At 35.4% G+C, this 17,341-nt stretch overlaps 1 protein-coding gene across 2 annotated transcripts in view; it reads left to right on the forward strand.

Moving 5' to 3' along the window:
* Prkg1 (protein kinase, cGMP-dependent, type I) overlaps nt 1-17,341 on the forward strand; it is a 1,159,533-nt gene that overhangs the window by 421,455 nt on the left and 720,737 nt on the right. For both annotated transcript variants that reach the window (XM_005385906.2, XM_005385905.2), the window contains exon 3: nt 8,692-8,805. In XM_005385906.2, coding sequence (XP_005385963.1) covers nt 8,692-8,805 — 114 coding nt within the window. The remainder of the gene's footprint in view (nt 1-8,691; nt 8,806-17,341) is intronic.

The following is a 17,341-nucleotide window of genomic DNA, read 5'->3' on the forward strand; positions in this document are numbered from 1 at the left end:
TCTCTTAAAAATGCAAATGGAAATAAGTGTTTGTTGGGTAGTCTAGAGAATCCTAGCCTCATATAAAGGGAAAAAATACGTGTACCACTACAAATGTGAAAACGTTAAATTGTCAAATAAAAGTTTCCATAGTAGGAAATGTATTTTACCACTGTGAAAGTTATAGTACAGTATAATATAGGTGAAGTAAGTTATAGTGTAGAAATGCTTTCAATAAGTGGAGTGGGAAGTTGATGCTTCTAGTTACTGTTTTTCACCTTCTGTACTCTATAGGTAATGTAATTTAAAGGCAGGACTAAGGCTTTCACACAAGTATGACTGCAGGAGTGGTCAATTTGATGAGTATTCCAATTTTCTCACCACTAGGTATTTCTTGACCCCTTACTGTTTACAACCAGACACTGTCGGAATTAAGTGCTTGCCCCCTCAATTAGTGTACTCATATTTACGGAAATCTTTATCACACACTAAGCTCTTTCACATACTGTTCATATGTTAATTCTGTGAAGCCAGGGTTATTACCTTTGCTGTTCCTGCTACAGAACCGAGGGGCACATGGCCAGTGAGTGCAAGAGCAGTAAGGTCCCGGATATCAGCTTAGACCTTCTAACTCCAAAACTCTTCTCTCTGTTCTTAACAACCATTAGGAAGCCAAATAAATGTGTCTAATGGATTTGGGAAAAGGAGGCATAATCTTTGAAGAAATATGCCCTTGTTGACAGTACTCACTTTTCATAGCCTTGAAATTTAAGTGAAATTAGATTAGGTACCCATGCGACATCTTGTTAAAACAGCTGATGCCTTCCCTGACGATATCTGCAGATCCCTGAGCCCTTAGTTTCTCATAATGACAGGATTTTCATAATTACTCCAGATCTGCTCTCCACCTCCCTCTGTCAGTGATTCTTTGCACGCTCGCCCCTCTGTTCTCCGACAAACCCAAGCAGTGGGCCTTCCCTCAAAACTTCATCTTCCCTCAAACCAATCACACAAAGAATTCCTGTGAAGCAAATTGCTAAAATTGGAAGAAAGGGCCAGGGCATTTTTTCTGGTAACAAATATATGCTAGCTATCTCTTTTCCTGAAAGTCCTTCAGGCTTTGTGACATGAGACTTCCCCACGAGCTCCTTTCCTCGCTTCTTGTCCATGTCACTTCTCCCTTCACTGCCTCTGCCCATGTATCCCTCTATGTCTGTCCATTACTAAATTGTCATGACTTTGGGATCTGTCTCTTCCTCCTTAGAACTACTTTCCACAGTATTTTTTTCTAAAAAAATAAATAGGACCTTTTTTCTTTAAAAACTCTTCCTAGTGTAGTTAGTATTTGTTTTACTTATCTAGTTCAGTTCTCATAGCCTTATGAAATAGACACTGTTATTCCACATCTTTAATGAGGTTATCGAGGCTTATGGATTGACATAATTTATTGAAGACCCCATAGCTAGTCAGTGGTCTGTTCAGGTTCTGAAACTCTCAACAATGTTTGGGAAAAGGGTGCCATTTCTAATAGCAGTAAGTTACTTTTTAAGTTTTATTTGGAAATAAACTTTATTTCAGGTGACATCTGCTGGAGAAAATTGTGTGATAAAGTCCCTTTGGGGTCTTCATTTAGTCCAAAGATATCATGGTTACTTAAATATTGCAACTTGGTGTGACACTCTCATTTAACTTCTTATTTACATCTGGTGGAGAGTAAAATGAAAAATAGTGTAAGTAAAATGTTTCACTTTAAACATAGTTTTTTTTTTTCTGTATCTGGATTTACTTTACACCAGAATTTGTTATTTCTGGCAGCACTGACCTTTAGGGGTGGCATTCTGCATTGTGGTGGTGTTTTCCTGTGTATTGCAGGATATTCAACATCACCCAAGTTACGATGGTTATTATCTCCAGACATTGCCAAAGGTCTCATAGGAGGCAATATTGCCCCTAGTTGAGAACCATTTCATTATATCATGAATTCTCTCGGGCTTAATATTACAGCATAACGAAAACAAAAATTGCATAATAACTACAACAAATCTGACAGTGGTACTACTACTATTGCCATTTTCCTGTGAAGAACCACAGAAATAGCCTTTCATTGTTTAGACTAATTGAAAGTAATCATGTGTTATAGAAATAGGAAAGCAAGAATGCTTCATACATTACTGGAGTTAGGTTGAATAAACTTGACCTAATTAAGACAAATTATCTGTTCAGCTCTCATTTATTCAGGAGATGATTAGTTTACTTCTCTTTCTATGTGTGCATATCTTTGGCTCATTTTTAGTTTTCTTCATTACTGGAAATTCAAATTATTGTATAAATACTTAGTTCTCTCTGTATACTTGACAGTGCTAGCATTTCAAAACATAATATATAGAAAAAATAGAGAAGGACATTGTGAAATCCTTCTAGAATCCTGTCCATTATCAGATAAATGGTTGACTTATCTATAATAGAATTGTTATGCTCTCTTTTCCCTAAATATTTCTAAGAATAAAGTGATGGACTATAAACTATTCATTCTAGACTTTCATTCCAATTGTCAATTGTCCAGATGGTTCTTTACAACCAAATACCCAAATTGCTTAAATTTCCCATTCCCTCATAGAGGTTTTCATTGGGAGTGTGCATATATGCCCTGTGACATCAGAATCAGGAAAAACAAAAAAGAAGTGAAGTCCAGATACCTTTTCAGATATATGTTCTGTCTCTGTCTCTGAGATTTTCAGTTCTGGATACCTCATTTATATTTTTCATTCTCTCATTACCAGGGTAACGGTGATGGTTATTTTATATGCAATATATCTTTTATCTGTTGTATCTTAGTGTAATAAAAATTGTGCCAAGTGTATTTATAGTGATCATGACCAGAAAGGATATCAGATTTGAAGGAGAAATGTAGGTCTTTGTGTATGTATCTTCAACTTACATCTGCTCTGATTCATTTGGAAAACTAGTTCTTTTATGCTCCCTGTAAAAATAATTGCTAGATATTATCAAAATACTTTTAAATGAGAAGCTTGTTTCTACCTAAAATAGCATAAGGACCCTATAAAAGCATACATACATTAGGAAAACCCTTACCATATACAAATGTCTAATGAGAGATTCATAAGCCAGAAATATCATTGACTAAAAGAGAAAAAGCAAACTTTGAAAGAAATTGATACTACTAAAATACAGAAGTTTCTTGCAGGCTTTTATTGAAAGACCAACAAATGATTTTTAGACATCAAAATTAGCCCTGCAAAATGTTAACACACCATTTGAGAAGCAGGAGTTCAGATGCAGAGAGACTGTATCCATTCAGATTGGAAATCCATCTTAAACTGGTATCTGATAGCAACTGACACACTCACTTTTAATTGAAGAGCAAACCTGAATTTCACAGTGGGGCTGTCCTTAGCTTTCTTATACTGGCTTAAGGAAGACAGAACTGTCAAGTTACATGTTTAGGAAAGACATTTTAAGTTTATAGTCTGTCATTGGGGATTGGATGACATGTTCTACTTAGCTCCAAAGCAGCCTTGTCACTTTCTACTTTCTCTCCCAAGTAATGGCACCTCGAATCTAAATTAACCCAGCAAGCCAGGTCTGATAGAACCTCTCATGCATTAAGAAAGCATATCTATAGATGGACCTCATTTCCCGGAGGAAATGTACCCATGCTGGTGACATAGCAGTACCACCAGGACATCGGAAGTTCCTACTGAATCTAGCAAGTGAGATATGCTTTTAAAAGATCACATAATGCCAGGAGTATAGTCTCTCATCTATAAAACCATGAAAGTATAGTGAAAGAGATGATAGGAGGAAAGACAGAGGAGGTCTTGTCTAGACTGGACCTTTGTTATAACACCTGTCTCCCTTCATGAGCAACCAAGTTGTCCTCGGTGTTCCAACCAAGATTGTTGGAACTAAGCACATGTTTCTAATTAGGTTACTTCCAGCTGTTCTATTTCTGCTTGTTAGTAATAAATCTCTAAGCTAATTCTAATTGGCATAAAAATCATTATTGCACAAAAACACAGGTTAATGAAAAACTCCACCAGGGTAGGCAAAACCAGGAGATTTTGGGGTCTCCTTATAAACTGTTGCTTTTTTATTTATAGGATCTGCTGATTGGTATGAAAGATAGACAAAAGTATACAAGTTTTTTAATGGACCTCTTAACACTTATCATCTCTCAAGAGTGATACATGTATAGTGGTACCAAAAACAAGAAGGCAGATTGATTGCTGTTTATAGTGACAAGATTTAGGGTTTATGACTCAGTCCATTTCCGGTCATAAATAGGCATGTGATACTCGCATTAGAATTAAAAATCTGTTCAAGTTACCATTATACATCTTTCAATTACTCATGGAAATGACAGGAGTGATAAAAGAGTGAGAGCTATAAATAATCCTTTGAAACTCTTCTCAGGCATCTGTATCAACATCTCTTGGGCTGAGAACACTAGCAATTTAGCAAGTCCAAGCTAAAATGACTTAAAGTTTTCTTTATATTTCCCCTTAAGGTAAGCTGTGGTGTGCAAAAGGGCACAGTAAAAATAATCTCAGTGGAGTATTGCATTTAAAATTAATAAAAGGGGCAGAAGTAGAATATTGATATTCACTACATTTGGGATTCTCATTAGCTTTTCAAATATCAGTGGTAGTAACTTCTAGACTAATGGGCTTCATCAGGGAAAATAGAAAGAGTCTAGAACTTTACTAATATCTTCTGAAATGACTTTCTTGCTACTGTTTAAAAAATCTTTGATTTGCAATCTAAATTTGTTGGGAATTGAAATCTTAAAATACTCAAATAAATGATTAAATTCTTCCATGTCTTTGAAGAAATAGAATTCACATTAGCTAATAATGATCTAAAGTAAATTCATCAATAATCATTTCTAAAATTAGTAATAAATTATAGTTACCTAAAAGTTTTCAAGCTGGACTGTTCTAAGTTTGGTATAAACCTCTGACAAAAGCATGTTAAAAATTTAGCCTACCTGCCTTTTGCTTCTCCTTCCCCCACCAAAATAAGCATACACAGGTCTACCTACATTCTATGCAAGCAGAGTCAATTTCAAATGAATCTCTGAGCTATCCTCTGATGAAAAAGACGTAAAAATGACTCATAAAGGAACTGTGTAGGGGAGTGATCTCATGACCACTTAATAATTGGAGAAAGTCAGCAAGGTAAGATTAAGACCTTGTGGTATATGCAGTAGCCTTACTTCTAGTTTTCTTATGTCAACCACACAATCCATACTTGGAAATCAGTTGTAAATTTGAAGTTATTTTTGACTTTACTTTATGGATTGCATGTGGCTAGTATGTGAACTTTATAAATTTCACATTTCGTATCAAAACTCATTATACTGAGCTCTTAGAAATTAGGACAATTTTCAATATCTTTAAAAGAACTCTCATTCTTGCCTTGTGTGTACCTAACTTTCCTTTTACACTGTCTGTCTGCCTCTCTGAGCTGATCTTAATCTACAAAACAGGTATGAGAAAGGATAAGCAATCAACATATGATTTAGGACAAAAGGTTACAAACACTTTCTACCATTTATGTATTTCTGGTCATTAAAAATACAGTCCTTTTTGAATCATTTTATATATCATATGATATAAGATCATTTATGCATCCTTGACCACTGTGAACATATTAACTTTCCAGTATTTAACTTGAGCAGAAAGGCTGTTTTACATACAAGCTGCTATTACTCAAGAGCAATCTAAATCCTTTTTTGAAATTTTTGCTATTCTACTTAATATATAGTACAGCTCTCTTAGCAATATTACTTACACATGTATGAATAATTACTATGTATATATAATTTATACATATCTTTTTCAATAAATATAAGTTAGATATGAGGAAATAATGCAAAGATACAGTGAGATTAGGAAAATAAGTGGAAATCAGTAGTGAGTTTGTGCATAAATTGTAAACCTACGTAGATCTGGCTATAAGCTCTTCGGGGTCGTCATGCAATAGCAAGAAGCATAAATCGTTACAAGGTTAATTGTCCCTAAGTTAAGATAGTTAGATGCAACATGAGTGCAGTTTTTCAGGGGTGGGGAGTGCAGAAGGACTAGGTGTGCTCATGGTCAGAGAGGGACACTCTTAACTTCCCATAAATGAAAAACCTGAATTTTGTAAATTATTTCTGATTTAACAGCTCCACAGATTAAAAGTTGCTGAACTAAAGCAGCAGTCTTGATGTTTCTCCTTGTCTTTGCTTAGGCGGGTTATTGTTTGAGACAGCCTCGCTTACAAACTATCCAGCAGGATCCTCAGTACTGATTTTATGCTTGAGGGCTTCGTTCCACTGAAACTGTAAAGTGTGAAATACAAAAAGACAAAGAAGCGGACTTGTACAAAATCATTTATTTATGAAAGCTCTTTGGGTTCTTTAAGTAACGTTCATGTTGCTCTTAGTTATATTTATAATTAATGTCAGGGCTTAACGTTAAGAAAAAAATTTTAATGCACTGGAAAGTTGTTGCTGGATTATTCTTGGGAGCCCCCCAGTATATGACTGAGGTAGCTGAAGCAACATCACATCAAATCTTTGCTAGATATAGGAAAATAGAGAAGAGCAGGAAGATTTGGCATTATTCTAGATGGGTCAATGTGATTTCTTAGGTTTCTGTTTGGGGACTCTGTGGTCCGATATTCATTAAAATTAAAAAGTTTTCCCCTCAGTGACCCCCAGAGGGACAACCTTAAATTCTTTCTACATTAAGAAAAAAGTATACCTATTTTCCTACTTAAATCCTGATTGGTTTCTGAAGTAGATGATGAAATAAGCTCCAATGTAATCTCAATAATTGATACTTCCATATAAATGTTACATAAATATAATGAAAATAACAGGTAAAAAGAAAAGAGCATTTATTGAGCACTGGTTGTGTGCAGGACACTGTGTTAATAATTGTACCTGTTTTATCTTACTTAATTTTAACAAGTACCCAGTTTAGTAGATGCTCATATTTTATTAATTTTCCTTATGAAGAAACAGACACTTGGACATTAAGCCACTTGCCCAAGATCATAAGGTTTCTAAGAAACAGATAAGAGAACTGAATTCCCAATTGTACCTCACAAGATGTATTTCACTACCATGTTCTGTTCTCACTCTTGAGTGGCAAATGAAATTTCTAGGGGAATAAACTCACCAGGGAGGGAGGGGAGAACACCAGGGAGAGACGCTGGGAGCCTGTGAGAAGATGAATTTTCTGGACTGGTTTTGATGTGATTTTTAAAGAGGAAAAGTTTTCTTCTCCAGTCAAGAAGAAAACATAGGAAGCTACAATATGTGAGCCGTACCTGTGTAAATAGCTATATACAAGCCTTTTGAATTACTGAATTTTTCAAATAGCTTCATTACACAAGCAGGGAGTACACATATACAATTGAAATGTAGTAAGTAGATTGTGTGTCTGCTGGCCAAAATTCTCTCTCCACTGATGCCTTTCGATAAAATGGCTTTCAGGTTAGAGCAGTATTAAACTGGGGGCTAGTTAAAATGTCATTGAAATATGCATTAAACTTTACATTTTTTAATATGTAAGATTTATCTCAGTAGGTGTTTAAAATGCACAATCAAACATGTTTTTTACAACTACTATTATGTAGGTTAAACTAGGTTGATAAAATTCACTTTCTTTTTAAAAGTTAGCACTCTTAAAAAGCTGGCTATTCCAGGAAGCACACAGATAACAGAGTAATTAGACGTCCACGCAGGAAGCCTAAAGTTTAGCAAGCACTGAGGTAGCATTAGTTTCCATCGGGAGCCAATTCTTTTGCCAAACGTTAGACTGTGGTAAGTAATTTGGAGGAATATAAGGGAAGAGGACTCAGTTTAGAAGAGATTGTGTTGCCTTTTTATATCTCCCCTGGATGTATTAGGTGATGGAGTGAATTTTTAGCTGCAGTGCTATGACTTGATTAAAAATGTATTTTACCCTGTTGGTATTCATTGGTATTCTCCCAAGAATATCATTTTCCTTACTTGTATGCAACAACGGGAACCTATCCTGTGTATGGTGTTTCCTTAGCATTTTATTTTCTAAATCCTTTATGGAATGCAAGCAGCCCTAATGCCTCTTTCTTTTCCCTTAAGCTTTATGGTTTGTTTTTCTTGACACTCAATGTTACATGTCTGGGAAGCAGATAAACTGCCTTGCCTAAGTTAGATAAGACGTTTACAAGTAAAACGATATCATAAGCTGCAATTAAATAACGCCTAAGGGTCAGAGTAATTTCACTCTTCATAATAGCCACCTTACTCAAAATGAGAAGTCTCAGGTATGAGCTGCGCTGTAGCAAATGTATCCACTTATAGAAGATTTCTTTCAGATTTAAAAGTGTTAAAATTGGAATTACCATGACTTACTAATATTACATTTGGAGTAGTTTCATCTATTTACATATTTGTCTTCATCTTTTTCTGGTCTTTTCCTTGAATCTCATCTCAAGTCTTATAAATGATAAATTTGAGAAAAAGGAAGACTGCTTACAACATACATTTTACTGCGTTTCTTGCATTGTATCTTGGTGACAGCTTTGATTTAATTGGTAACTTGTATTTTCAGAAATAAGGCTAAAATTTTGTAAATCTCATTTTGAACCCCCCCCCCAAAAGAGAAAAAAGAATGAAAGAGAATCAAGATAACACGCCTTTCCTGTTCTTTTTAGATGGGAAGGTTGAAGTTACAAAGGAGGGTGTGAAGTTATGCACCATGGGTCCAGGAAAAGTGTTTGGGGAACTGGCCATCCTCTACAACTGCACCCGGACCGCGACCGTCAAGAGTAAGACTGTTTGCGTATTTTCCACGTGTTTTCAGTATCTTCTTTCTCTAGACCTAGGAGATGTTGATTTAAGTAACTATTGATTTAATCATCGTAACTTTATTCATTCACATTGTAACTTTTACTTTGTAGTACAGTTGCAGCGTTTGCTTTCCTACCAAAGAGGTGTTGCTAACGATCAGTTCTGTGTAATTTACATTTTATTGCTGACTTACGAAAGTCATCACTTCAATCAAGAATTCTCATAATTAAGATTCTTTTCAGTGGCATATTTTATAAATTAGTGTTAACCAGGAGTATGACCTTTCCTTCCTCAGCCTTTAAAATCTCAGAATTGTATTTAGGAAATGTTTACATGTCTGTCTTGGATTACATTCCCCACGTAAATCACACTTGTTGATTTAGTGGTTTAGAAAAAGAGGAGATACATCCTTCATCTCATTCAACTATTACTGAGTAAGATATATGCTGAATTCTAAAATGGCCTCTGAGTATATTTTTGTCCTCAGCTGCTCATCAAGCTGCATAGTATAGCATTTTTCTTTTCTACTGATTGGGCTTATTTTAAATTGGGCAATAAAGAGGCTTGTTTCCCTCATTTTACATATATGTGTATGTATGATTTCGGTTGCAACTTTTGTTGTTTTGTAAAAGCAGCTGCAATAGTTAGACAGAAAAAAATTTGTTTAAAAAAATTCTTCTTCCTGAGTAAGGATACGGTGACTGCACCACAAACAGAACTGAATGCTAAAGCCAGCCATGCAATGCTCACTGGATAAGTAGGTAAACTTGTCTACTCCATGTTTCAGTCTTGTTTGCATATCATCTTATGGAGGCTTCAATTACAACACACTGCTATTAGGTTTTGTTGTTTTAAAAAAAAACTACTACTGGCAAAATGACAATTATTAATATCAATTAATTTTATCTGGATGCTGCTGACATATATATAATTTCTTCCTCCCAAAAGTACAATGTATGACTAGACTGTGACAATGAGATGGATGGTAAAGAACTCAAAAATGTATGGCCATCTGGAGATCCAGAAATGGTTTTACATGTCTTGTTAATGAGTTATCTTTCTATCTTTGAAATCACTGTGATGTCAGTTGTACTGGCACTCTTTTTGGATGGGTGCATTTTGACATTTGATTCCTGATTTCAGGAAGAAAAGGATTTTTTTGATTGGTAGACACTGCAATTTTTAATTTCATATGATCACTTAATTCTGAGTCAAGGTGTAATGAGGTCCAGTGATCCATAATAGAATCCCCCACACAATTGTAACACACAGTTTTAAGGTGCCGTACGTGGAATAAAGAATAGTGATAGTTATGACTTCATTAAGTATAACAGATTTTGCTATTATGGTTCATTTTGAAGGAAATATATTTCTTTTAGAGTAAACAAGGCTGAGAATGGCACATTCTGATTAAAACAGGCTTTCTCAGAATTGTGAATAATGATTTATTATTTTAAAATATTTCAGCCTTGTATACTGTTCATGTAATGGAAACTATCAATTTCCTACAGGTCAATGTTTGGCAATATATTTGTATATATTGGTACCTTATATTTTTAAGTTGAGTGAATTCTTATTAAAGCAATATTTTAATAGTCTATTTAAGAAATTTTACATGAAGGTTTTTTTCAGAAGTTGATTCATTTGCTTCATAAAAATCACTTTTAATATTCAGGTTCTATAAAATGGTGTTCATCTTCACTAACGTTTATGTACTCATGTTTGGCAAGTTTAAATGGATACTATGCATCTGATTTAGGAAGCAAAAGCTGAGTGTTGAATACAAATTATAATCCTAACTATTTCTGTGTCAGAGCATCATAAAGGAAATGAGTGGTGGTGGCTATTTTTAATGCAGACTGAGACGCTCACGAGTATATCTGTGTACACACATGTGCACTTTCCTTCACAGTGCTTGTTTAATATCTGGAGGTTGTATGGACAGAAGGGGCTAGCGTGTGTGGTGTGCAAATATACCTGCATTTACAGCTACAGCAGTTTTGAGCATGGTTAAGGACTAATGTCTGTGAAGAACTGTTTCTTTTGAGTGTTGTGTGAGAACCATAAGTTGTGAATAATGATTGTTGTTCAGGACAGTTTTGTCCTGTCTTCTCAACTATCCAGGGAAACAGGACTTGTGACTGTGGGTCTTAAATACCATATTTTATAGGTTTAAATTAAAACTTCAAGCTGACCATTGTAATTCTGATTAGATCCCATTGTAGATGCTTTCTTGTACAAAATGACTACAGAATATAACCCCTAATGCTAACTTACTTTGTGCACGTGATATTTTTAAAATGTGTTTAAACTTATAGGAATGTGTAAATCCAATAACTTCTCCGTATTCAAGATTACATTAACCTGTTCATTTCTTCCCTATGGTTTTGCCAGTGTGGGCCATTTGGCGTGTCTTTCAAAACTGGTTTGCTCAGTTGGGTATAATAGTCTGAATCCAGGGAGAACTCCCTTCCTACATAATGGCTTTTCTGTCGATATCTCTCTCTTTTGTATTTGTCAAGACCTGTGTCCTCCTTTACTCTAAGCTTTTTCTTTTCAATTTTTTTAGTCCCTGTTTGCAGAATAAAATGACGGCATTCCTCATGGGAAGTTGGCACATGTACATCACACATCTTGGTTCCCATCCCTATTCTAAAAGATCTATCTCTATTTCCTATTGTCTATCTTTTATTTTGCTTTTAATTTATATTTTGGGCTTTGCAGAGAAACTGTGTGATATTGAAGTTGTGTATCTAATTTATTCCACTCAGCATGATGTTCTTAAGGTGCTTCCATTACCCTACAAATGTCTCGAGTTTATCCTTCTTTATGGCAACACAATAATACTCATCTTTTTCCATTATTATGCATATTGGTGATTCTTTCTTCTTTCTCCTTAGGTCAGATTTAAGGCTGTTTAGTATGTTAATGTGTTTGTAATCTCATGGTAGTAAATAGATCCTAGATGGGATGCCAGCAGTCTTCAATGTACATGAGTCATTTCTTATTCAAGAGAGCACTTTTTGAAATCATATCAGGCCATGAATAAATTTTGCAACTTCCCTAATGATGAAAATGATCACAACAACTGTGGTTTTTCTATCTTAGGATATACAAATAATTGTCTTAAAGCTCTGGAGGTCAATATATGCTATAAACTGTGATAAATTTGTCCATAGTGCTCCTGCTGAAAGAAGCACCATTGTAGCTTGAAGCAAGCTCTTTAAAAAAAAAAAATCTGAGAAAAAAATCAATTGTCATTCTTCTGAAAATAAATAAATGTATAGCCCTTGTTATTATAGCTCTAGAAGGAAGGTCTGATAACACCAGGAAAGTAATTTTACAAAATCAAAGCCATAGTGATATGGAAAGAAAAAAATCATTGTATGATATAGATAATCTGTTCATTGTCAACTCCTGTCTTACAAAGCAACATCACTGATTTTCCCCAGAGGAATGAAGAGGTGAAAATACATAAAATTAGCATTATATTGGAAAGGCAAATCTAACAGCTGTCTAGAGAGCATGTATGGCTTCAGAAGCCTCAAGGGTTTCTTTTTATTAACTATAATATTAAAATCATCTCTTAGATTGTATTTGCCCAACCATAAATACATGCAGATGGGCTTGGGATTTAGCTCAGCAGCACAACACCTGCCCGGCAAGCACAAGGTCGTGAGTTCAATTTCCAGTACTAGAAAAAAAGAAAAGAAAAAGAAAAAAAATAAATATATGCAGAATGCCATGGGAAATAAACGAATTAGGTGTTACTCTTAGTTTCCACAATGCCAAATAATGAATGTCTCCCATTTATTTGAATTTCTTGCATTTGTTTAAATAATTTGCTCATCTAGGGTGTGAATTTTACCGTTCATTTTCAGACCCCACCAGGAGCAGGAATATTCCCAAGTTCACTCACCACTTTTGCATACTCAATTCCCATACCTGGGAGCAGATCATTGTCATGTTTCCCTAAAGTGTCTTTGCCAGATGTGATTTCATTTTTCCTACCCTCCCAGTTAAGTCATTATCAACTTGCACTTACCCCGGGCCACTCGCCTTCTGTTTCTTCTCAGGGTTCTTCCAAGCAACAAAACCAGAAAAACTGCACTTACTGGAAATCTAAAAATTAAAAGGCAAAGGCGTTTCATGTATAATAAAAGAGATATTCCCCCTTTGAGTGAATTTGCAAGACATTTATGCTATTGTTTTGTTTTTCTTGAATCTTTTACTACTAGCTCTCAAAATTACACATGGAGTTTTATGTGGCTCAGGTTATAAATGAATTGAGGATTTTTTGTTGAAGATACTAAACTGAAGCCTTGTTCATCTTAGGTTGAGTATCCAGCTCACCATGTCTCAAACCTTTGTAATGTATTATTCAAGTAGTCCCGTCTAACTACATTCTAATTAAAAACGCAACTTAAAAAAGTACTTTGCCGGAAAACATCTTGATGCTAGGTGACGGTGATCTCTGTAGACAGCTGTCAGCCAAGGATGCCCATTATTGTGTGTATATGTTTTGTGAAGTTCCTTGGGCAATATATGAATGATTATTTCACTTTAGATTATTTAGAGCAGGAATTTACAATTTCCTCAGTATTAAAATACATCAGTATTGGCACAACAGAGACTAAACAAACTCTAAAAACTCAGGCAAATTGATGACTTTAATAACATCTGGTAAAAATATTTTCCTACCTCATTTGGAATATTTTCCAAGTTTTAGACTTAAACTTGCATAGGAAATTAGTAGAGGGGAAGTTGACTGATTAGGACATTTTAATAAGTGTCATAGACATTTTAAGAGCAAAGTTTAAAAATTGGATTTTTCCATTTATTTCTGCTTTTAAAATAAGTTTGAATGTCTATAGTGAGATGGTTTACACATTCCCATGTGTTTCTGTCTCAAACATTACATTATTCAGCCTGAGCCAGGAAAACATGCCAACTGTCAAAAACCAAAAAAGATGAATGGGAAAAAAAGTAATGAGATTGGACTAAGCTTTTTTCTGTAATAACTCCAGGTGCTATAAATATAGTACCTCTACCTAATCTATATTCTGTGTACACCGAACATACATGTCATGCTTTTTATTGGTAGAGAAACAAAAGCCATGAATGCAAATTGTTATTGCTAATGAAAAGGGAATCAGAGATGAGGCACTTGTAATCTGTACAGACTTTGAAAATGTCTTAAGATGACTAAATCAAGGAGTAAACAAATCAGATACTTCTTAGGAAATATCATTATAGAGCCGGATAGAGCATCATATTTATGATAAAGGTACAGTCACTTGTGAAAATGAAGTAACACTGTCAGCACAAACAACTGCTGTGCGTGAGGTTATTATCTGGGTTTAATGAGCATGTGTAGCTACGTGTTATCATCCTCCCTGCGCCACAGCAGCAGCAGAAGAGATAGCTGTGAATGTGACAGCTTCTGTTCTGCCTTTGAGGGTAAATGGTAGAAGAAAAAAGTGCTTGTTTTGCCTTTTCCCAGTCTAATGCAAGCTTTCTACTGAGAATCCTGCAAAGATGGAAGACACAAAATAGATTTAGTCTGGAGATTACTAGGAACATGCCCCTGATAACAGAAGAGATAGTCCACTGACTTCCCAGAAATCTTATCATCCCGGACAATGAGCCAAGAAGTGTGTTATGACAACACCTTGGGGAAGTAGGTATACTTGTTTAGTGGCTTAATTAGAAAATCATCCTTGTAAAATTTTCATCACATTTATATCCTAAAGAATACTGTGAAATTACTAAACTGAAATCCAATTATGTAATACTGGAAAATATTTTCTAATAAAAGATCAATTAAAGGGGTACAAATTATGCCAGAGAGCGGATGAAAATGCACAAATGAGTATACACAGATGCTGTCCTTTAATCTTATTCCTTTATTAAATAGATTAAAAATGAATTTTAGTGATGAGAACAATGATTAAATACATTTTTCTTTTATTGGTGGAAGTTTCCCCCTCTAGGTTTAATATTACAATCAAACTGATTTATGATTTATATGAAACTACTTCCAGGAAATACGTGTCCAATTTCTATACTGACTTAGCAAAGTGAGCAGTCACAGACCAGTGGTGCTTCTTGGGCAAAAGTCACCCCCCACAGTCAATTGAAGGCAATGCATTTAATTCCTTTGTAAGGTTGGATAAATGACTTTCTTTCTCTCTCTTAATTACTCAGTTATTGAGTATATTGAGAGTTCTATGTCTCCAGAGAGTATTCAGGATTTAACTGATAGGAGATTATTATTTTTAAAGATCTTGAACAATTTAATAATAAATCTGATTAATGGAAAAGGAAAACTGATTTTTTAAAGATTTTGCTAATCTTATAGGAGAAGCAGTTTTCCCACAACTCACCCCTTGAGAAATTCCCACACATGGTAAAACTGGCTCAGTTTTTGGCATAGCTAATCTTCATGTATTTAAGAGTTTGCAAAGTGGCAATTTCATATTTACTCAATTTATTTGAAAAAGAAAAAGCAAAATAATAACGTGGGTCAATGCTGTATTATCTGTAATTTCTTTTTAAAACAAATTTTCCTGTCCATACATTGTGATGAATTTCTAATGAGTTCTCCAGTAGTAATAGATAATAGCAAAAGCAGATAATTGTTCAGGGCTACGGATAGTGCACCAGACTCGTACTGTTGTAGGCAACTGAGTTAGATAGAAATATTATAGGCAGTCAGACAGGGCTGGGCCCTCGAAGGAGCCAGTGTGGAAGATGAGATGCCTTGCAACTGTAGGGAAGACCAGCACCTCTGTTGTGGGCCAGACCTCAAGACAAAGGATGAAACAAATGTATCCACGTACCTCCCTCATATGCATCAGGGATATGCATCAGGGATTGATATTCTAAATAGGTTTCTATCACCCTGACTAGCCAGGGAGAGTCACAACCCAACCCCCAACCCAAGCCCCTACAGAACAGGCCCCTGTTCTATATTCATGCTCCCTTTGCTGCGTGACTCAATTCCGCATTTGATCCTGATTTAATCAATTTGATCTAAGCAATTATGCTTGTAATCCTATTTGTTAATCATAGTTTTGTCCCACCTCATGCCCACCTTGCAATTTCCCATTTTTCCCACCTTGGACCCACCTCACATCGTGGATTTGCTCTACAAAAATCCCTCGAGGGGCCAGGCATATAACTCAGTGACACAAGCATCTGTCTGGCAAGTGTAAGGTCCTGAGTTCAATTTTTGGTACCAAAGGAAAAACAGTATCTAGAAATAGCGGGTTCCTTGGCAACCCATTAGGGACTCCTTCTGTCTCTCTCCAGGACAGAAGATTTCTCCCCACCCCCATAAATATATCCTGCTCTTAAACTTCATTGTTCCTAAAATTCATTCCTCAATTTTGACATGAACTCATACCAGACATCTAGCAGGTTAGGAGTTTCTTTCCCCTCTGTCAGTACTACTGCTGAAGCAAGTAAGATCTAGAGCAGTTGAGTAACTGTTCCAGCATCACATAACTAGAGGGCCATGTGCCTGACATTGCTGTGCCCCTGCCATCCCATTTTTATCTTTCGTCTCTCTGCAGTGGTTCACTTGCATTTAAGTACAGGTTCATCTTTATGGCTACTATTGGCCTGAGGACTTCACTTTCACAAAAAAGTTACGGAACATGTTACTATTTTTTAGAATTTTAAAATCTTTAACACACTCCACATTATGTGCATCTATTGCAAAATGATGAATCCAATAGCAACAGTGAGAGGGTCATAGTTTAAGACCTAGAGACATAGTGAGCTCTCAGAATCAGTGACAGAATTTAGTTTTTACAATGCATTGAAACCCTTTTAATTGTTGAACAAGAAAAAAAATTACTTCAACATTTGAAACATTGCTGAGTTGCTATATATTTCTATTATAAAATTACTAGTTAAGGAAATTCTTTAAAGGAAACATTATATGGAAATTTACATATAACTTCAAAAACAATGAAGAAGAGAAAAAGAAATTCTTGTCATGTAATAAAGTGGAGTTGTGACAAGTGAGTTTGCCTTTACTTTCTCTTTGAATTTCCTTGGACTACGGGGGAAATATAATCTTTGCATTTTAATGGTGAATCTGAGAAGCCACACTTACGTGATATGTTTTGTTGACTGGATGCATTTCTAGGTACAGTTGTACCTTGGTATCCACAGAACACAGATATTGACATCCTTCCTAGAAAATAGTGTGTCCTTCCATATACTTACATCATCTCTAGGTTATTTATAACAATACAACATAAAGCTATATGTTCAGTACAAATGCAGTTCAATGCTTCTGAGATGCAGGTGGTCAAATGTGCAGATGTAGAACCTGAGTACTGACTGTGATTGCAACAATGTGTTATCATTTATTACCCATCACCCATCCATTACTTAATGTAACCCTCAACATACCTTAATCTAGCAGGTGAGAGAGGTTCCCTTTTTTTCCAGATTAGAAAATACAGGGCAAGATCATGGAGTGTGTTGGTATAATTTATG

The sequence above is a fragment of the Chinchilla lanigera genome, unplaced genomic scaffold (assembly GCF_000276665.1).
Source record: "Chinchilla lanigera isolate Chin_1 unplaced genomic scaffold, ChiLan1.0 scaffold00024, whole genome shotgun sequence".
NCBI classification, from domain to species: Eukaryota; Metazoa; Chordata; class Mammalia; order Rodentia; family Chinchillidae; genus Chinchilla; species Chinchilla lanigera.